The 22894-nt window shown below is 38.6% G+C and overlaps 1 protein-coding gene across 1 annotated transcript; it reads right to left on the reverse strand.

The window, feature by feature from the left end:
* Positions 1-3621: 3621 nt before the first annotated feature.
* Positions 3622-5330, reverse strand: LOC134217678 (cytochrome P450 6a8-like). The gene is made up of 2 exons (XM_062696488.1): positions 4186-5330; positions 3622-4127 (listed from the first exon to the last, which is right to left on the reverse strand). The coding sequence occupies exons 1-2, from the start codon at positions 5261-5263 to the stop codon at positions 3709-3711; spliced, it is 1497 nt and encodes a 498-aa protein (XP_062552472.1). The 5' UTR covers positions 5264-5330; the 3' UTR covers positions 3622-3708.
* Between the last annotated feature and the right edge of the window lie 17564 nt (positions 5331-22894).

Consider the following 22894-nt stretch of genomic DNA (forward strand, 5'->3'; position numbering starts at 1 on the left):
ATTCGAGGATGGAGAGATGCGGCCTCGAACCGTGTATTGTGGCGTCAAATTGTTGATTCAGTGTTATCTGTTTAGATGTAGACTAAATAAATGAAATGAATGATATACTCAAGGGAACAAATGCAACATTAGACTTCGAAATCTACAGGAAGCCCATCAACATACAAGGAAAGAACAATACAAGCAATTATCAACAAGAAGCAGAGGAACCTACGAAGAAACGAACTGACAACACTGACACCGATCGATAAACCGCTGAAGAGGGTATCGGTACCCTATGATCAACACATCACCCACCAGCTATGCCATCGACTAAGGAAATTCGGCATCGATTTAGTATTCTTCAGCAGAAACAATCAACTGGATACATTGTTGGGCTCCACAAAGGATAGAGTAGAAATGTTAAATAAGGCAGGGGTTTATCAAATTAATTGTTCACAGTGTGATAAAGTATATGTAGGTCAAACAAAAAGATCATTAAATGAAAAAGGTTCAAAGAACATATTGCAGAAGTAAGTAGGGTTAAGAGGAGAACTGATATGGGATCAAATTATGAGTTTAGGTCTAAGGTAGCCGAACATGTATATCTGGAAAATCATTCAATTACAACATCAAATATTAAAATTTGGTGGTGTCATTAAATGGGATGGTACAATTTCGTCTTATGACAAGTGAAGACATTCCACTGAAAAGCTCAAAATAATTTTATGAACAAGATGGCATCCGAGCGTAGTACTTTTATAGATTTGAAGAGAAGGATCGCAATTATTCTTAAGGACGTGGCCTTCCTCAAGAAGTGCCAAAAGGAGAGGCTGACTCCTTTTAGCCATAGGAAAAAAAGGGGTCTCACATACCAAAATCTATCAGTAAGAGAGCGGAATAGGATTTGTTGAAGATGTCAATCAGGGGGCACTATAATTAATTGCAACTCGGCCGTACGAAAACCATTTTTTTGTTAAATATCTTGGCTGTGCATATGCACAGCATATGTTTCGAAATAGACAAATTGATATGAAATTTGCGAAAAAGAATCCACGTGTCTTGGAGGGACTCGAACCCTCAACCTCCTACTCTCCAGATAGGCGTTATAACCCCTACACAACAAGACCACTTAAAGGTCACGTTTGCGGAAAAGCCATCAGAATCCGAGTACCAACCTCCACCGCGGTTGGCTCTCTTTTTTTGCAAATTGAATATCTTTCGGATGATTGATTTGTCCAATCTCCACATGTGCTTTACTATTGTACTATTTACTATCCACAGTCAAGCGAGTGCACATTGTTTATTAAACGAGAGGATCGCACTCCATGCCCCCCAGTAACGGGCTGGGCGGGACGGTATAGAATGCGAATTCAATCGCACTCTGCTGTACCAAAGGCTTGCTTGGCTAAAGCATTTGATGAGTTTGATTGCCTTTACGTAAGCGGGGGCAGTATGCCAAGCTAGAGAGGTTGAACTTGAAGTGCTACAATGGTGGATGTGAACCCTTTCTCAAAAATTAGTGCTATTTAGTTTGTCCGTATTTCCAAAAAATACCAACCATAAGTCTACATTTATCATAATATATCTACGATCTACTTTATCCATGTGAAAAAAAATCAAGAAACCCTTCCTCTTTCACGGTTCCAAATTATAAATTAGAGCATGGACGATGGGAATTCAATCAGTTTTACTTATCTTTGTCTGTGATAATATGTTATAGTTTCTTTTCTAAGCTACATAGCAACGAGAAACTTTTTGAACTCAGGAATTTAATTTTTCTCATGTTTAGTTTCAATCGTCCACCATATTAACTACTCAAAATGGAAACGAACATAATTTCATAATTTTATTTGAAACTACCTAATTGTTTTCATTTAGGCTTTCATGTTGTCCAATTTTGATTTCCTTTTGGATATTTTTGATAATATGGAAATTTTATTTTGCTACAGTTTCCGGTCTGGAACTAAGTCAGAACGAAAATATATTTGTCCTGAAAGGTTAAATATGCAAAACCCAGCCGTCAAGAAAAACATTATTTTCTCTGGTAGTTTGAGTGTTGATTTCGATTTGCTCGTAGAAATTTTATTCAGACGTAATTCGCTTAAGAACAAGCTGAAGTAGGTTGCTTCTCCAAGGTAACCTCATCCCACCTACAGTTGAAGTATCTCAAATGATTCAGAAACAGCTCTGCACTATCATTGTCAACACCAGATAGACAGACAAATTGCAGCGATTCAACGACGTGACCAGCCATGTTATCAGCGAGTTGAAGATTGATGACAGCTTCATACAATAATTACTATGGACCTCAATGGACGACACCACTACAGGGTGTCTGCAAATTATCCGTACAACAAGCTTTTTAAATATTTTTTAGAATAAATTAAAGTACCAGCATGAATTGCATGATATTATAATAGGACTACATAAACCAAGCTGAATTTGTTCACATTAATATGACCCCTGTATCCTGAGTTGTACGCCTTCGATTATTTTGGAAAAAAATCACGATGGCCGCTCGTTTCTATACAGATACTTTTCACACCTGTTTTACGATTGTGACATGATTTCAAATGTCTCGATGATATGTTCGGTGTTTTGATGGCTGTTGATTTCAAGATAGACCATACCGAATGATAAATTCAATCCAAATCGGGTGAGTAGGAAGGCAATTCCTTTTTGTTCGAAAAACCGAAAAAAAAACATTCACAAAGATTTTTTTTTATACATGAAATGACGCTCAGTGTTCTCAGAATATGCCCATATAGCTCCCCCAGACCTAAGCGATTTCATCGCCGCGACGGCGACAACTAGTCGCCGCGATTCTATCGTTGGGTCGCTGCAGGCAATGTTCTATTTACGCTTCCATACCAACGGCGACAGAATCGCTGTCGCCAAGCGATAGAATCGCGTCGCGACTGTCGCGTCGCGTGTGTTTGGGGGAACCTTTATTGTCTGTTTTTGATTTGTAGAATCATACTATCAAAATATGTACGGATAATTTGCCAACACCCAGTAAATACTCTTGCAAAATAAATCAATTACGAAGCTGGCTACCAGAACTGTTGTAAAACCTGTTTGTAAATGAGTTCTAAAAGAAGGTCAATTATAAAGCCCTGTTTTCTCTAAAGTGAAGATGGGCAAACATTTGTGTACATTCAACACGCATGTTGAATAACTTAACCAATGCACGGGTTGCATTTACAGTTCGCTCCATTGATGGTATTGATCCGAACTATGTTTTTAGCTTTCGCGATTCTGATGTAATATTTGATAAATGTTAACTCGTGTGACGTAGCGCACTAAATACGTGATCTTCTCTATGCAAAATTTATGCATTTCAAAGCACTAGCGCATGACGTGGTAAATTTCGTAGTGAACTCAACAATTTATGAATTCATATGTTACCTTCCATATCAATGATAATTTCTAATGAAGAAGACGCACAGCAAGTAGTTTTGAATAATCAACGACGTGTAATATTGCAGAAAATCTCAACAAACGAATTTACATTCAATATTCAATTAAATTTGACTAGCAAGCACCGTTTAACTTCATTTCGATGTAACAGCATGCGTTTATTCGCATGCTCCAAATATGGGCATGAAAATACATTAAAAGTCAAAACAAAAGCACACCTATTCCTATTTCTTTAATTTAATTAAAACATTACTTAAAAATTTATCAGAATTTGAGATAAGCCCCACAAGGAACGATCGTTACCGTTCAATACAGTTTCTCCAACTTCAACCATAATCCACCTTCCGACGCCAGCACCGTGCTGTTTGCTAGAATTTTAAGCGGGCTGGCCGTTTTCTCGGACAGTGTGAAGCGGAAGTTCTTCAGCAGATACGCCAGCCCGACCCGCGCTTGCATCATTCCGAACCGAAGGCCAATGCAAATTCGTGGACCCTCCCCGAACGGCACAAAGGCCATTGGATGACGACTGGCAGCTTGATCCGGGTTGAACCGATCGGGATCGTACTGCTCCGGATTCGGGTAGTACTGTGGATCGTGATGGATTGCATACACCGGCAGTAGCACTCGGCTGTCTTTCTCCAAAGTGACGTTCGTGCCAGGTACCGGGTACGGTTTAGTCACATTACGCAAGATGTTCGCAATAGGTGGGTACTTCCGAAGGGATTCTGTTTGGGGGAAATCGAATGAGAAATATAAAATCATGACAAATAGAGAAATACTTACCGTTGATGCAATTTTCAATGTATCGCATCTCATGCACTGCTTCATAAGTCATTGCTCCATGCTTAGCTAATGTTTCATTGATATTGCGTCTTGCTTTTTCTTGCAATTCCGGATTTTTGGCTAGTTCATACAGACAGAAGGACATTGCAGTGGACGATGTCTCGAATCCAGCCAAGAAAAACACGAATGCCTGCGCAGCAATCTCATTGAATGTCAACGGTCCGAGTTGATCAGACTTTTCATCAATAGGTTCCGCGTTTTTCAGTTTGATCAGCAAATCCATGAAATCGTTTCGTTGAACTTTATTTTTCTCTCGATACTCAATGGTTCTTCTAACAGCATTCATGAAAAAATTAGCAACTACTGGATCGGAAAGTCGCACACCGAGCGCTTTGGCTAAATCTCTGAACGTGACACTAAGTACTCTGCGTAAGAAGCCCATCGACGATAAGGTCAAAGCTTTTTTACCCATTTTCCTAAACTCCGCTTCTGGATCCGTCAAACTGTTACACTCCAAACCGAAAGCACAATTCCCGATGACATCAGTCGTAAACCGCGCCAAAAACTCTTTCATCTCAACTTCTCTTCCGTTATTTGCTTCGTTCTCCATACATTTGTGAAATTCCTCAGCAACTGTTGTAATAATGGGATACATCATCTTCATCTTACCCGAGGTGAAAGTCGGAGTCAATTTTGCCCGCAAGTTCTTCCATTTCGTTCCCTCCATTGCGACCAAATGTGCTGTGATGGGGTCCGCCTTTTCGTTGCTGTACACTCCACGGTCATGGAAGTACTGGAAATCCTTCACGAACACGTCCTTAGCAAAGTCCAGATCCAAAATCAGAGCCACCGGGTTCACAAAGAAAAACATTCCTCCGAATTTGCTTCCGGTCGTCTTCAGCTGCGTGTAGACATCATGCGTCAGAAATCCAAAATGCTTCCGGTTCAAACCTTGAAGATTTCCGAACGGGAAGCTGGGCTGAACAAATGGCACCGAACGTTGCTTCCAGTAGGAATACCGTCTGCTAACCCAGAAGTAGGCCAACGTAACCAACGACAGCAGAAGGTACAGCAGCATCGGTGGTGTTTTGATAGTCAATGAACGCAGTTTGGGTATTCCACCCACTATAGAATGGCTATGTACTGACCTATGCTATCGTATAGCGTAGGTTATAAATGGAACTACATATGGATGTGATTGTTGGTTATCAGTTGTATCTTTACGAAGCGCCGAACCGGTTTCGGTGATAAAAAGCATTATCGTTGTATTGCGATAAGACCCTCCCGCATCTCAGTGGCTGTTTACATCACAGAACCATGCCAGAAAGTGCGGGTTCGAATTCAAGTTGGCTCAGAAATGTAATATCATTATGTTATCCAAACGAAAAGAAAATGCTCAGTTAGTTTTCCATACGATTGCCTAAAGATCATTACACCGCGAGCAGGCAATCCCAATTGTCTGATGTTATGACTAAAAAGAAGTGTGAACATGGGCGAAAACCAAGTGTAAGACGCACTTAGGGGTAATTGTGCACCCTAGTTGTAAAAAATATTTTCACTCAAACTGCTATACATATTATCAACTACAAATTAAATTAAATGTTTGTTTTAGGTAATTAATGTAAGTAAGCAGGATATATGTTGTCCCATACGACTAAACACTATTCAGAATCATATTTCTGTAGTTCAGTTTGAAATCAAACATATTTATTATAAATATTCACAAGCGGGCAGGTTTACCAATAATCTAATAGAAATAATCTTCACATGAAGAACGTAACACAAATAATTGTTTATTGACTAACAAGATGAGTTTTTGTTTTTTTTCTGCTAAAATGATTGAATACCCCAACGTGTGTCGCTCATACAGTTCAATTAATTGGAGATACGAAGGTACTTCAATTAGAATCGAAAATAGATAAGATTCAGACTCTCGTTCGTGCACATGTTGATATTGCGCCATTTGGTATACATCATCATCATTTGTGAGTAAATACATGTGGTTTCAATCAAGATCGATATATAAATTTATACGTTAACCAGGATCTATCCGTTGCTACATCATAAGTGATCCAGATTTTACAAAATCGTTGTTTCTAAAATTCGAATATCGATGTCAAAACTTAAAGAGACTATACCATCCACCAGTATGGTCGATGACCATGATCAATCTTTCTTTAGTCAGGTGAAACATTTTTACGATAGGTCTATACTGAAGAATATTTTTATTATAATTTATGAAAAGGAAAGATTGTTTGTAAGCTAACAGAGGGCAACTTAGGTGACGTTATAACGTGTAACGCCCTTTCTTCTACTGAGCTTCTATTTGAAGAGAAAGAGAAGTGTATCAAAGTGGAAAGTGATCTTTCTTTACAGTCGAAGAGGTTCGCGACTTTGACGAAGTTTCTATGGCATTTTCTGATTGTCCTTTGAAGGTTTTTCGTGGCACCAATCCATCTATCATCGTGGCATTATCCTGCCGTTATCTGGCAAAGTGACGTATACGCCATTTCCCAAAAATGGTGTTAACGAGTAGTATTCAACGTACTTTTTAACAAAAAAAATGGAAAACATGTATGTTGAAAAATGGCGCAAACGTCACTTTTTTAGATTACGGCAATATCGTTTGTCTTGGAGATTATAATCTACCAAATCTAGTCTGTCATTTTGATGACGAAGTTAACGGATACCTGCCTATCAACGCGTCAACTGAACAGGAAGTTGCCCTATCTCGAAGTTGCTCTCGTTATCCTCTGGATTGCATCAGATCAATGATCTTCTGAACGCGAACGGTAAACGTATTGACTTGGTGTTCGTAAGAGATCCATGTATCATTGACCTCTTCGAGTCTCCATCTGCTGTTCTAAAAATTGACCCTCATCAAGCCATTCGTTTTAACCGTCGACGTCCGTTCTCGCAATGAATGATCTGCACCTACATTTAGCATCGACTACGACTTCAACAGATGTGATTACGACTCAATGCATGGATTACGATTCAATGCGTGCCAGTCAAAATCTGCCGACTATCTAAACAGCTCAATCAACCCTGGTGAATGCCACAGCTCCGGAAACTTTGCAACCGTTTACGAAAATGCAGGAAGAAGATCTTCCGAAATAGGACTCAGGTGATTGCGACTAATCTGCGGTTTGCTGAAGTTGAGTACACCACCCGAATGCAGCATTGTCGATTCCATGAGTATTTGGAAAATCTTCAAGTAAATTTAAAAAATGATCCTTCATCGTTCTTGGCCCACATTAGAAAACGAAAGCGATCGAACCATATCCTTGTTAACGTCGCTTATCTCACGCTTTCCTCCCGTTGATACCTGTTACAACAGCAAATTTGTTTACCAGCTTTTTCCGCTCAGTACACGACGACAATCCTGCCCCATTGGATGAGAACTACATTGAAATATCCCGTCGTTTTCCGTCTGGCTTCCTCAAGTCGCTCTCAGCATTGCGAATATTTTTTAAGCTTTTGATGGACCGGGACCCGATCGCTCACCTTCATCAAACAATGTGCTTCAGCACTGGTATCGAACTCTAGGCGACTGTTTTTCCCAGATATTTGGAAGCTTAATTCAATCGTTCCCGACTAATTCCGGCAACATACATAGTGTAGAGAACTACCGGCCGATATCCATCTTGAACTGTTTTGCTAAAGTTTTTGAAAGTTTTTTGCATGGCGTGTTTTACCCAACAGTATAGTCCATCATTTCCGAACATCTACATGGGTTCATTAAAAGCGCTCGGCGACATCCAACAGATTGCCCATGATTTCATAGTTGACGTATCAACCATTTGAAATTTCAGCGAATTTAACTTATTACGCGTTTTTAAGGAATATTCAAGCGCTGCAATATCGATCCGTTGCTTATTTCAACTCTCTTTTAAGTGTTTACGGGTTGAAATGATTTAAATTTGTGATGTTTGTCCATAAATTATTCGATATACATGCGCAAGTGTAATGGTTGTTACGTCAACTATGAAATCATGGGCAGTAATGGTGTTTACGCACACAGTTCTAAGCGAATTGGAGAACCGTAGCCTGGGCGATGCTATTTATTTCGACTTTTTAAAAGCATTTGACGTGGCGATTGAAAAACTTGACCGACTGGGCTTACCTACCTGGATTGAAATCGTACTTAACCTCTCCCAAGGCTTTCGTCAAAGTACATGACGCCAAGTCCGATGCCTATCCCGGGTAGAAGAGAATAGCTCATTAACAGTAAAACGTGTTATTGATAATAAAACATGATATGAATTTGTTTGAAATGAGAGTAAAAATAATAAGCGAAAATAACAAAAATTTGCACCAAAATGTCATAAAAATATCAGGTTTTGCCATTAACAAGAACTTATCAATATTTTGAGCTATTAGATTGTTCTTGCTAATAGCAAAACCTGATATTGTTATGATATTTCGGGGCAAATTTTTGTTATTTTCACAAGTTATTTTTATTCTTATTTCAAACAAGTTAATATCATGTTTTGTTATTGTGGTGACAGGAATCTCGTTGATATATACACCATATATCAATATTATCATGTTGATCTGCTCTAGGTAGTAACTATGGAGTACATCCGCGTATGCCACACTATCTAAGTAGTAGTGCAACAGCAATTGCATGCTGAACAGTGCATTTGAAGAGAACTTAGTCTTGTATACACCTTCGTGCTTAACACACGCGGATACCATAAATGGCGACGAGGAGAAAAAACAAGTCACAAACATTTCGTCTGTTCGCACGTTTTTTGCTGAATAGAAGCATCGTTGTTATAATATTGTTCAATACCTAAACAATTTCAAGAAATTTCCTAAATTATTGTTTAGTTTGGTGGTTCATAATGCAGGAAAACGCGTGTGCAGTGCTCGCTATGGCGGTGATCATGTCCGCACAAAAGAAAGTGAAAAAAATAGAATTTAAAAGAAAGCCTTCGCTTGCCGTGGTTCGTGGCTAATGGACAGCAACAGGTGGAAGAGAAGTGCGGAAGAGTGCATTAATTTGTGTTTAGTGTTACCTATATCGATTGATGGTGATATTGAGACGGATAGGGATGTTATGAAGTTTTTAGTGTCTGATGCTTAAATACTTGAAAACGCAATTACAAGTGATTGTATTGTCTTTTCTTGTTCAGTGTTTACAGGATGATGTATTTAGCATCCGCTGCCGTAAATGCTGTATCATTCGTTCTGGAATCAAGTAAGTCACGAATAGAGCATGACGAAACTATAGCTCAGTTAACACATTAATATATATCGAGAAAGGTCGAGCTCATGATTATTAATTATTTCATGTAGATTAGATGTGGCTTAGTTGACGTGTTTATTTTGCAGTTCCACGCTGCAATATGCACGGATTATAGATGTAGAATTTGGTTAACAATTTTCTAGAGTTCATCATTATCGTCATAAGCGTCATAAGTAGTCGGCGAATGTAAAAACACTTTTCTAATGATAGATGATTGCTCTCATTTGCGCCTGTTGGGTCAGGTTGTAACCATAACAAGTAATCATATAAGCATGAAAGATGATGGTTGTAGCCATGCATGGTGTGACATTAACGGGTGAGAACATCTTCCAATAATTATTGGATGAAATATTTCGACAGAAACATATGTGTTGGCATAATTTCTATTCCAATTGAATATTCGCTGTTTGTGTATACAACATCTGAGGTTTCATCATTTTTGTTGAAGATAAATGAAACGTAATGTTATTTCTACTCTGCATAGATATGAACGACATGTATATACTTCCATTGTAGAAACAAATCAAGTATTTTGTAAACAGGCCACTAATAATTATATTATATATAATTATATCTTCTGGGTTAAACGATTTGAAGTTTCAAAAAGTTAAACGTTATGTAGAAATCACGGAAAACCCTGTCATATTCTTCAGCATATAAAGGTGGTTCTAAACATTTATTTCGAATGATTCATTCGAATTCAAGGAGATTAAAATACACGGTTGAGATTTATTTCTACGTCTCAATAAAAATATTGCAAACTAAAATAAAACAAATATTTTTTGTGATGAGAATAATTATTGTTATGGCCATCGTCATTTCTCAGAAATCAGTCGTTATGATAATAGTGAAATTAATTTACGTTTTAACTAATGGTCAATAATCTAATGAATATAACTGTGTCGTAAATGGTAATCTTCATCGTATGTAGCTTTGTTACAACATGTGGAACGTTGAAAATTTGAAAAAAATGATGGTGTTACGCTAATTTATTCATCAGTTAATAAATGTGATAAGATTGTGAAGTGAATTGATTCAATGATAAGTGTGAAGTTAGATGCAAAACTGGTTTGTTAGATTGTGATTGCTGTGAAAGATAACTCAGGAAAGAACTTAAAAAAAATTGTGGTACAATTGATTTCACTGTGTGAAATCTACTGATAGAAGCTGAGAGTGCTGTGATTAAATTCACTGAGAGCGCAAAAGCGCTGTGATTAAATTCACTGAGAGCGCAAAGGCGCTGTGATTAAATTCACTGAGAGCAAAAAAGCGCTGTGATTAAATTCACCAAAAAAATGCAAGACGCACTGTGATTGAGTTCACTAAGAACGCAAAGGTGCTGTGAATAAATTCACTGAGAGGTCATTGCCATTAAACCGAGGGCTGAAATTCAGTATATAAAATGTGAATGATGTAGTTGTAGTCCATGAAAAAAAAGTATACGTACAAAATGAAATCGTAAAAATCTGCGCAGTAGAGGCTTTGTAATAAAAAATGGAGGCAATATGCGTTCATTAAGAAAGTTAGAAATGCATGCACTTAAGTTCGACATTAGCGAGATAGCAAATATTTGTAGAAGAGCACCTTAATGGCGATATGGCAGACAACGGTGGCGGTATGGTAATGAACCTAGGAGCACGCGCGCAGGACATGCGACTTCCGGCTCCGAATCTCCAGGAAATCCAGGAGGAGATCGGCCGGCTGAAAAACAACAAAGCCCCTGGAGTTGACCAACTACCAGGAGAGCTGTTTAAACACGGTGGTGGAGCACTGGCTAGAGCGCTGCACTGGGTGATTACCAAGGTTTGGGAGGATGGACTCTGCCGCAGGAGTGGATGGAAGGTGTCGTGTGTCCCATCTACAAAAAGGGCGATAAGCTGGATTGTAGCAACTACCGCGCAATCACATTGCTGAACGCCGCCTACAAGGTACTCTCCCCAATTTTATGCCGCCGACTAACACCAATTGCAAGAGAGTTCGTGGGGCAGTACCAGGCGGGATTTATGGGTGAACGCTCTACCACAGACCAGGTTGATAAGAAAATTATTTTGAGCTTTTAGTGGAGTGTTTTCACCTGTCATAAGACGAGCTCATACAATCCCATGGAGTTCCACCACTTAATTGTATCCTGACAGATACGTATTTCGACCTCAACAGTAAGGCCGTCTTCAGTGTCTTGTACTTGACTCGACAAGACACTGAAGACGGCCCACTGTTGAGGTCGAAATACGTATCTGTCAGGATACAATTAAGTGGTGGAATCTAATGGGATTGTTTAAACTCGTCTTATGACAGGACAGACCAGGTGTTCGCCATACGTCAGGTATTGCAGAAATGCCGCGAATACAACGTGCCCACACATCATCTATTTATCGACTTCAAAGCCGCATATGATAGAATCGATCGGGACCAGCTATGGCAGCTAATGCACGAAAACGGATTTCCGGATAAACTGATACGGTTGATCAAGGCGACGATGGATCGGGTGATGTGCGTAGTTCGAGTTTCAGGGGCATTCTCGAGTCCCTTCGAAACCCGTAGAGGGTTACGGCAAGGTGATGGTCTTTCGTGTCTGCTATACAACATCGCTTTAGAGGAGTAATACGAAGGGCAGGGATTAACACGTGTGGTACGATTTTCACGAACTCCGTCCAGTTATTTGGTTTCGCCGACGACATTGATATCATGGCACGTAACTTTGAGAGGATGGAGGAAGCCTACATCAGACTGAAAAGCGAGGCTAAACGGATTGAATTAGTCATCAACACGTCGAAGACGAAGTACATGATAGGAAGAGGCTCAAAAGAGATCAATGTGAGCCACCCACCACGAGTTTCTATCGGTGGTGACGAATTCGAGGTGGTTGAAGAATTCGTGTACTTGGGTCAACTGGTGACCGCCGATAACGATACCAGCAGAGAAATTCGGAGACGCATAGTGGCTGGAAATCGTACGTACTTTGGACTCCGCAAGACGCTCCGATCGAATAGAGTTCGCCGCGGTACCAAACTGACTATCTACAAAACGCTTATAAGACCGGTAGTTCTCTACGGACACGAGACCTGGACGATACTCGTGGAGGACCAACGCGCACTGGGAGTTTTCGAAAGGAAAGTGTTGCGTACTATCTATGGTGGGGTGCAGATGGCGGACGGTACGTGGAGGAGGCGAATGAACCACGAGTTGCATCAGCTGTTGGAGGAACCATCCATCGTTCACATCGCGAAAATCGGAAGACTGCGGTGGGCCGGGCACGTAGCCAGAATGTCGGACAGTAATCCGGCGAAATTGGTTCTCGACAACGATCCGACGGGAACAAGAAGGCGAGGTGCACAGCGGGCAAGGTGGATCGATCAGGTGGAGGACGACTTGCGGACCCTCCGCAGACTGCGTGGTTGGCGTAGTGCAGCCATGGACCGAGCTGAATGGAGAAGTCTTTTATGTGCAGCACAGGCCACTCCGGCCTTAGTCTGATGATAAATAAATAAATCAGTTATAGAGTATTAGGCACTATATGCTTTTACAAACTTATGAATTGAGTTTGCTACTGTGTTTTCGACAATGAATATTCTAGAATACTTGCTCACACATATTATCTGCGGTCAGAATTGTATCTATTAAAAAAGTATATATATTCAAATACAGCATAAAAACATAAATACCGTACGAGAAGGACAAGGTTAACAATCCTCCACGATTTTTTGGTTGGGATGGTTGAGGAGCTCGTGTACTTGGACTCACTGGTGTACTCCGATTGTGGCGCCAGCGGAGAAGTTCGTTATGGCAGGAAGTCGTACATACTTTGGAATCCGTAAAATGCTCCGATCGAATTGAGTTCACCGCCGTACTAAGATGACTAGTTCCAAAACGCTGGTTAGACCGGTGGTCATCTACGGACACGGAACCTGGACGATGCTCATAGAGGATCGATGAGAATTTGGAGTTTTCTAAAGAACAGTGTTTGAGAAGGGCAAATATAAAATACGAGTTCGGAGACGAGCCAGCCTAGGGCTGAAAGTCTTCTTAGTAAAGATATAAAAATACGAGTTGCATCAAAGTTGGGAGAACCAGCCATCGTTCACACCGCGATGGTCGGAGGACTGCGATAGCCGTAGCCAGAATGTCGGATTGCCACCAGGTGAAAATAGTCCTCGACAGCGATCTGACGGGCACAAAAAGGTTGTTTGCGGTCCTTCGTAAGACTGCGTGGCGGGCGACATGCAGCCACGGACCATGCTGAATTGAGGCGACTAAAGCCACCATGGAATGTATCCATGTTGAGGAAAGGCTTGTATATACAATAAAATAATTGTAATGCGTTGGGTATAATTATCAAACAAATGTAGCTCCCAATTGGAGATAAGCATCAAAGAAAGGTATGTTGACCATATCTTAAGAGATATTTGACATTAAAGCAGAGTAGAATAGTTAAAATAATTCATTAATCAATTTAAGTTGCAATACAAATATTAAACGAAACTGAGCCTAAAATTGCAATTATTTTCAGTTTGATTATCGAAACACCTGCGTCGAATTCTTTTAGTCGATATACCACGTATTTCTGGATACATCAATCTGTTTGGAAATGGTAGAGGTGTTATCATCTATTTGAATTTGACTTGATTGCAATTTAACAATTAGTGAGCTACGCATGAAATGTAAAGTTTGAAGATTCTAGCGAAACACTATATAGATACTCTCGAGTATTTATCCTTATTATGGATTGTTTACGTGACTCAAACGAATGACGTACAAGTTGTTGAACGTTTAGTGTGTTATGAATGCTTTATTATATTTGAGTGTTATTTGTTAATATATTATTTATAGAAAGGGGGATGTGATGACAGGTATCTCGTTGATATACGAGGCTACAGGTATAGTGGCTACAGGTATAGTGGCTGGCCTCCGTTTTTAAGTAGCCAACAGGTTTTGTAATACAGTGCGGCGCTTCAGCGCACTAGTTCTAGACCGTAGAGGAATCGGCTAGTAATGACCGCGTCTGCCACAAGGAGACGCGTACGGCGATACTTTTAATCAGATTTCGCCTGGTTGTCTGTCTACTGTCACACCCAGAAGTTTGATGCTCTTTTTGATGGGTATGGTATTCCGTTTTCAGCGGACTTTGCTCATTAGGTTACTTTACACTTTACTGACGGCGGTATGAACCTAAGCAGCCTGAGTTGTCTACCGGCCGAAATTGACGCCACCACGCCTCCATCGCCACCAAGAAAAAGGTCACTACAATAACCGAGCCTTGGGAGACCCCGGTCTCAAACTTTACAATCTAATATTAAAATTCTGATGAAGTTTTTTTCAGGATACCTTTTACCCCCTTGCCATGCCCAGAAACTCCAAAAGGTTGGGCAGTACCTCTCGTTAAGAAAAAGGGCCTGGCGACGCTGAGTATGGGCTGGCACAGCGGCCGGATTGGAATGCGTGTTTTTAGTCACATGTCAGTCACCTGTTGATTTACCGCTCCTTGACTTTTGCTGCGACGTTTGTAAGAGCGAATGATGGCAGAGTGTAAAATAATCGAAAATTGTTGGTGAAGTCCATTTTTCTTCATTTGTCAGTTCACTTCCGACACATTCATAGTCGGCTCTGGACAGTCAATATTCAGTTGAATATTAGTCATTGAATATTTATGCACATTTTACAAATTGATAAATTATCTGGAATCTGAACACGTTTCAAATGAGTAAAGTGATTTATCACACAGGACTGAATCCTATTTTCATCCGCGAGGCACTTTCAACGGTAAACATAATCCTAATTATGTTTTTTTTTCTGCACATAGTAAACACACTCAGTGACAGTCGAATGAATGAGTTCGTGGAGTAGTCGTCTGACTATGTCATTCTATGTTTTGAATATTCATGCGATGTTTGTCAAAATTCGAACCGAAGTTGCTTCATGAAGATGAATATTTTAAGCTCTGATGATGGGTCGCTTCCGGGAGCACTGGGAGCCGAGAGCCATTAGACTGAACAGCGGCAGGGGCCCGCCTGGGAAGCAGGTGGTCGAGGAATTCGTCTACCTTGGATCCTTGCTAACTGCTGATAACAATGTTCGTCGTGAACTACGAAGGCGCATCATCTGTGGAAGTCGGGCCTACTGAGGGCTCCAGAAGAAACTGCGGTCAAAAAAAAATTCGCCACTGCACCAAATGTGTCATGTACAAGACGCTAATAAGACCGATTGTCCTCTACGGACATGAAACATGGACAATGCTCGAGGAGGACTTGCAAGCACTCGGAGTATTCGAGAGACGGGTGCTTAGGAGCATCTTTGGCGGTGTGCAAGGTGTGCGGCGAAGAATGATTCACGAGCTCGCCCAGCTCTACGGCGAACCTAGTATCCAGAAGGTAGCTAAAGCCGGAAGGGTACGATGGACAGGGCATGTTGCAAGAATGACGGACAGCAACCCTGCAAAGATGGTGTTCACTTACGATCCGGCAAGTACGAGACAACGTGGAGCACAACGAGCGAGGTGGGCAGACCAGGGGCAAAACGGCTTGGTGAGCGTGGGGCGCATTCGTGGTTGGAGAGATGCGTCCTCGAACCGTGTATTGTGGCGTCAAATTGTTGATTCAGTGTTATCTGTTTAGATGTAAACTAAATAAACAAATGAGTTTCGGTCACCGTTGCATATGATGATTTTATTTGCTTATGGCATGGTTGGTGATCAACAAACGTTATTGAAAGTTTAAAAGAGGATAGTTAAGGGAGCGCAAGTCTTAAAATAATTTAAAAAATCGACTAGGGTCATATGACCAACAGTTAATTGACCAGGAAGCTTTTCCAGCCAACCGTTCTGTATTGAATAGACTGGCCAGACTCCGAGCTAATCAAAAGAATTAAATCCAGAACGTTTTGTAAAAAAAAGCTGATTTATCAATTAACTGTTGATCAAGTCGGCCAATTGGCCCTTTACCGACTCGTTATCCTTTCCGCCAAACGACATTGCGACCATACAGCTTTTTCATCCCTATCGCGCATGAAGCGAACGAAAATGAGACATTCCCTCCATTTTTTCTTTGTTATTTTACTTGATGTTGTTCTGTTCCATGCCACAAAATTTCATTTCATGCTCCTGCCAAAAGTGACGCAAAGCAAGATTTATCCATCGTGTACAGTCAGCGTCATCATCATCAATGATCACAGCATCGCCATATCAACAGCGAGAATCGTTTCACCGAAGTCATGCCCCCATAAACTAGGAACACATTTTACTTTGTCATTGTATACTTTAGACTATATAAGAAATGTGCACAATGTATCTTTTTTCATCCATTACCGGTTGAAACAAAAAGTCCGAAGTAGCTGATCCAAACTGTTTTTTTTAGAACTGATTATACATTTCTAGACAGTCCAATAATGAAAATATACTAAATTTTCTACCCGTTGATCGTTAGCTATGGATATTGGGGTTAACGGCATACGCAATTTTCTCTGTAGTATTTTTGTTAAATTTTGGGGAAATCTGCATGGAATTAGCAAACATTACAGTATTAACTGCATCAACCGAAGTTATGTAGTAATGTAGATCACTGAAGCTCAGAAATTCTGACGCCATTGGGCAAGACGATGGTTATGCGTAGCGGAGATAGAATACATCCTTTCCTCACTCCAGTGACTACCTGGGTGGGGTCAGATAACAAAACTACCTCGGCACATTTCGTAGTGCGCTACAATGAGGCCTACAATTTTGTCAAAAGCCCCCTTGCGTCCTAATACGCCCCACATATATTCGTAGTTTGGAGATCGAAAGCTTTTTCATAGTCAGTGAACACCAAACAGAGGGATTCTTGGAATTTGTTGATCTTTTTTTTCGTGGTATCCATTAGGAAGCCTTTCACCAAACCACTCAGAAAATATGCGATGTTCCCGAATATATGATGCAACATTTGCATCAGTTGGGTCTGTGAGTAACTGACCTGTTACACAGTAAAAAATAAAAAGTAATATCACATCAAATTCGATGCACATCATCGCCGTCGTAAATATAATGTTTTATTACATCTGAATGAGGTAACTAAAAGTCGACGTACTCGATATTTCGTCTTCTAAATAAAGGGGTGTAATCGGTTTTTGACGTAATATTTTCGATGTAAATGAAAAATCGACGTAAAAACCGGTCAGGATGAATCCTGCTTTCGGCAGCATGGTTAGGGGTGTTCGGATTTTTTCTTTCATTTTCTGAAACTCATTTTCAGAGGAAATAATTTTACATTTGATTTAGTTTTAACTCATTTTATTGTTCCCACAATCTAATAATACATAACCCTTGATTTTAAAGTCTTAATTCTGTGCTTTCGTCAAAAAATTCATTTTCTAATTTTTAATTTTTTGTTTTCAATTTTTAATTTTTTGTTTTTAATTTTTAATTTTTGATTTTTGAATTTTGAATTTTTTATTTTTTTATTTTTTATTTGTTATTTATAATTTTATATTTTTATTCTTTGTTTTTTTTTTTCAATCAAAGTTAATAGCCTGTATTCCGGGGATTAAACCACCTGACTTGGACAATAATTTACAATGTTGTGAAAACTCATATGATTTGAAAAATGTATTGGAGGTAACCACTTTCCCTTTGATGGGACTCAAACTCACGACCCTATTTTTTATTTATTTGGTCGGCGTGAGCTAATTTCATGCACTAGAAATTCTATAAAAATTTTCCACAAATTGATCCTTAAATTCCTCCAGAAAGTGCTCTGGAAACTGCTTCACGAATTGCTTTGCAACCTCTTCTAGGAATTCCTCCGGCAGTTTCTCCACGAATATAACCGGAAGCTCCTCAAAAAGTTTCATTCCTGGAGAAACTTCCGGAAAAATTCCTGGAGGAACTCACGGAGCAACTCCTGGAGGAATTCCTGGAGGAACTTCAGGAGGAATTCCTGGAGGAACTTCCCGAAGAATTCCTGGAGGAACTTCCGGAGGAACTTCCGGAAGAATTGCTGGAGAAACTTCCCGAGGAATTCCTGGAGGAACTTTCCGAGGAATTTTAGAAGGAATTCCTGGAGGAACTAACGGAGGAATTCCTCCGGAAGTTCCTCCAGAAATTCCTCCAAAAGTTCCTCCAGGCATTCCTCCGGAAGTTCCTCCAGGTATTCCTCCGGAAGTTCCTCCAGGAATTCCACCGGAAGTTCCTCCAAGAATTCCCCCAGAAGTTCCTCCAGGAATTCTCCCGGAAAGTTCATCCAGGAATTTCCTCGGAAGTACCTCCAGGAATTCTCCTGGAAGTTCCCTCATGAAATCCAAGGTTTCGATGGGAGTTGCTCCAGGAATTCTTCCGAAAGTTCCTCCAGTAATTCATCCGAAAGTTTTTCCAGGACTTCAACCGGAAGTTTCTCCAGGAATTCCTCCGGAAGTTTTGCTAGGAATTCCTCCGGAAGACCCTCCAGGATTTTTTCCGGAAGATCCTCCAGAAATTCCTCCGGAAGTTCTTCAGAAATTCCTCCGTAAGTTCCACCAGGAGTTCCTCCGTAACTTCCTCAAGCAATTCTTCTGGAAATTCCCCCAGGAATTCTTTCGGAATTTCCTCCAGGAATTCCACCGGAAGTTCTTCCAGGAGTTGCTCCGTAAGTTCCTCAAGGAATTCCTTCGGAAGTTCCTGCAGGAGTTCCCTTGGAAGTTTTATTTATTATCGAGACTACAGCCTGAGGGCTCTTGGAAGTTCCCTCAGGAATTCCCCCGGAAGTTTCCCCAGGAATTCCCTCGGAAGTTCTTCCAGGATTTCATTCGGAAGTTTCTACAGGAATATCGCCGGAAGCTCCTACAGGAATATTGCCGGAAGCTCCTCAAGGAGTTTTTCCTTGAGTTCATCCAGGAATTCCTCCAGAAGTTCTTACAGGAATTCATTCGAACGTTCCTGCTGGAATATCGCCGGAAGCATCTTAAAGAGTTTCGCCTTCCTCCGGAAGTTCCGTCAGAAAATCATCAGAAAGTTCCTACAGGAATATCGCCGGAAGCTTCTTAAGGAGTTTCGCCGGGAGTTTCTCCAGGAATTCCTCCGGAATTTCCTCCAGGAATACCTCTGGAAGGTCCTCCAGGAATTCCTCCGGAAGTTTCTCCAGAAATCCTCCGGAAGTTTCTCCAGGAATTCTTTCGGAAGTTTCACCAAGAATTCCTCAGAAAGTTTCTCCAGGATTTTTTCCGGAAGTTTCTTCAGGAATTCCTCCGGAAGTTCCTCCAAGAATTCTTTCGGAAGTTCCTCCAGGAATTCCTTCGGAAGTTTCTCCAGGAATTCCTCCGGAGTTTTTCAAGCAATTCTTCCGGAAGTTCCTCCAGGAATTCTTCCGGAATTTCCTCCAGGAATTCACCTTAACTTTCTCCCGGAATTCCTCGGCAAGTTCCTCCAGGAATTCCTTCAGCAGTTCCCTTGGAAGTTCCTTCAGGAAGTCCCCCGGAAGTTTATCCAGGAATTCCCTCGGAAGTTCTTCCAGGATTTCATTCGGAAGTTCCTACAGGAATATCCCCGGAAGCACCTACAGGAATATCACCGGAAGCTCCTACAGGAATTTCGCTGGAAGCTCCTCAAGGAGTTTTTAGGTGAGTTCATCCAGGAATTCCTCCAGAAGTTCTTCCAGGAATTCACCCGAAAATTCTTCCAGGAATTCATCCGGAAGTTTCTCCAGGAATTTCTACGGAAGATCCTTCAGGAATATAAAATTCTTCGGAAGTGCCTCAAGGAATTCCTGCAATTTTTTGAGAGTTCCTTTATTAATTCCTCTATAGGTCCTCTATCAAGAAGTTTGCTCAGAAAACCTCCGAAAAGTCCTGTATATTTAAATAATCAGCCTTAGAATTTCTCATGATTTTTTCTTATGTGTTCCTTCAAAAATGCCTTATAAATTACATCGCAAACTCTACAGAAATTACTAATAAGACACTTCTGATATTTATTTATAATTCCTTCAGAATTCAACAAAATCATTCCTCCCGGGAATTCTTTAGGTAAATTGTCTACGAATTCTTGAAAAAAAAAATATTGAAAACAAATAGTGAAACCTAGACCATAAAAATCTTACGCACATCCCCGGATACTCCTGGAAAGTTGTTCTAAACTTAAAATTTAAAATATGAAGTTTATTATTTATTATTTACAATTTGAAAATTTCAATTTTCGATTTTAAATTTGAAATTTAAAATTTAAAATTTAAAATTTGAAATTTATAAATTTGAAATTTAAAATTTGAAATTAAAAATTTGAAATTTTTAAATTTGAAATTTAAAATTTGAAATTTAAAATTTGAAATTTAAAATTTGAAATTTAAAATTTGAAATTTAAAATTTGAAATTTAAAATTTGAAATTTAAAATTTGAAATTTAAAATTTGAAATTTAAAATTTGAAATTTAAAATTTGAAATTTAAAATTTGAAATTTAAAATTTGAAAATAAAATTTGAAATTTAAAATTTAAAATTTAAAATTTGAAATTTTATATTTGAAATTTAAAATTTGAAATTTAAAATTTAAAATTTAAAATTTAAAATTTAAAATTTAAAATTTAAAATTTAAAATTTAAAATTTAAAATTTAAAATTTAAAATTTAAAATTTAAAATTTAAAATTTAAAATTTAAAATTTTAAATTTTAAATTTAATTTCAAATTTAAAATTTTAAATTTCAGATTTTAAATTTTAAATTTTAAATTTTAAATTTTAAATTTTAAATTTTAAATTTTAAATTTTAAATTTTAAATTTTAAATTTTAAATTTTAAATTTTAAATTTTAAATTTTAAACTTTAAATTTTAAATTTTAAATTTTAAATTTTAAATTTTAAATTTTAAATTTGGAATACCGGAAGCATCTTAAAGAGTTTCGCCTATCTCCGGAAGTTCCTTCAGAAATTTATCAGAAAGTTCCTACAGGAATATCGCCGGAAGCTTCTTGAGGAGTTTCGCCGGGAGTTTCTCAAGGAGTTTTGCCGTGAGTTTTTAAGTGTAATTTTAAATTTAAATTTTAAATTTTCAATATTAAAAATTGAAAATTTAAAATTTTAATTTAAAATTTAAAATTAAAATTTAAAATTTAAAATTTAAAATTTAAAATTTAAAATTTAAAATTTAAAATTTAAAATTTAAAATTTAAAATTTAAAATTTAAAATTTAAAATTTAAAATTTAAAATTTAAAATTTAAAATTTAAAATTTAAAAATTAAAATTTAAAATTTAAAATTTTGAATTTAAAATTTTAAATTTTAAAATATAAAATATAAAATTTAAATAATAAAGTTTTAAATTTTGAATTTGGAATTCAGGCTTTGAATAATTATTTAATTTTCTATTCCAATTTCTTATATCTAGTTCCTTTGTTAGAATTTCAATTTCTCATTTAATAGGAAAATTTCAATAAAAAAATCAATATATACATCAATTCACAATGGTAAATCAGCCCTGTGTGGAATTGTCTGTTCATAAATACATACCAATCATCCAATGCGAAAAATTACCTTTCTGTCACTTTCATCACTTTGTGGTCTCCTCAAAATTATGTTTTGTTTGTACTTCTAGTTACGGAAAATGTTTAAATAGCCCTGCTCTTGGGTGCACTTCCGGGTGTAGTACTTCAGGAATAGATTATTTCCAGTCGTAAATAGTAGTTGTAATCTCGATGTGTAAAACCACTTCCTGAAATAACTTCCTAGCTACTGCTAAACAAAATGCAAACTGCTTTCTCCATGCCATCTGCAATAAAAATTATGTTGTGGGTATAAACGCGATATGGACAATTAAATGGAAAGTGTCTACCTCCGTTCGGAAACTTACCTGCATTATTTCCCAGCACCATGCTCTGGTTTCCGAATTTGTTTGAATACTCAAACATATATTTCCGACTGCGGGCGCGGCGATCACTCTCGCTTTGTTCAACGCACGGCTTGAAACGACAGCAGCAGCGCAGCGCTTTTGGAACATTCCGAAACGTCAACAGGCGGATAAAATCAGGAAATTGGCATAAATATCGATGATCCGAAGTGGCAGCGCTGTATTTCAGGACAAGAAAACTATTAAACTATATTGAAGTCTGGTTTTTTATGCGGAACTGTTTCCTTTAATAAAAGACAGCCAAATACTCACTTTTTAAAAAAATCTTTCAGGATGATTCCAAATTCTCATTTGCCGCGAACTCCAATTGGAAGTAAATCACTTCACTTTACTTGGGAAGATCGAAAACAACTTTTAAAGCTAAACTTTTCGTAAACAACAACACATAAAGCTGCCGGTATCAGCTGCAGGTAAACTTCTAACTGCGGTTGATGAAAATTTTCACCGAACTGACAGTTGGGGATTCAGATTGTACCCATGTTTATAGGTAGAATTACATTACTTTTCGCGTTTTGAGCGTTGTTCTAGAGGTAACATTACGTTTTATTTACAACCAGCATGATGTGCATCATTTTGCGCGGGATATGATAGTATTTATGCAGGTAATTTTACGTTCATTTTAAGC

This window comes from Armigeres subalbatus, chromosome 2 (assembly GCF_024139115.2).
Source record: "Armigeres subalbatus isolate Guangzhou_Male chromosome 2, GZ_Asu_2, whole genome shotgun sequence".
NCBI lineage: Eukaryota > Metazoa > Arthropoda > Insecta > Diptera > Culicidae > Armigeres > Armigeres subalbatus.

Coding starts and splice junctions, on each gene's coding strand:
- LOC134217678 (XM_062696488.1), bottom strand. CDS start 5,263: ATGCTGCTGTACCTTCTGCTGTCGTTGGTTACGTTGGCCTACTTCTGG. Junction 4,128..4,185: donor CATTGAAAATTGCATCAACG/GTAAGTATTTCT, acceptor TCCCCCAAACAG/AATCCCTTCGGAAGTACCCA.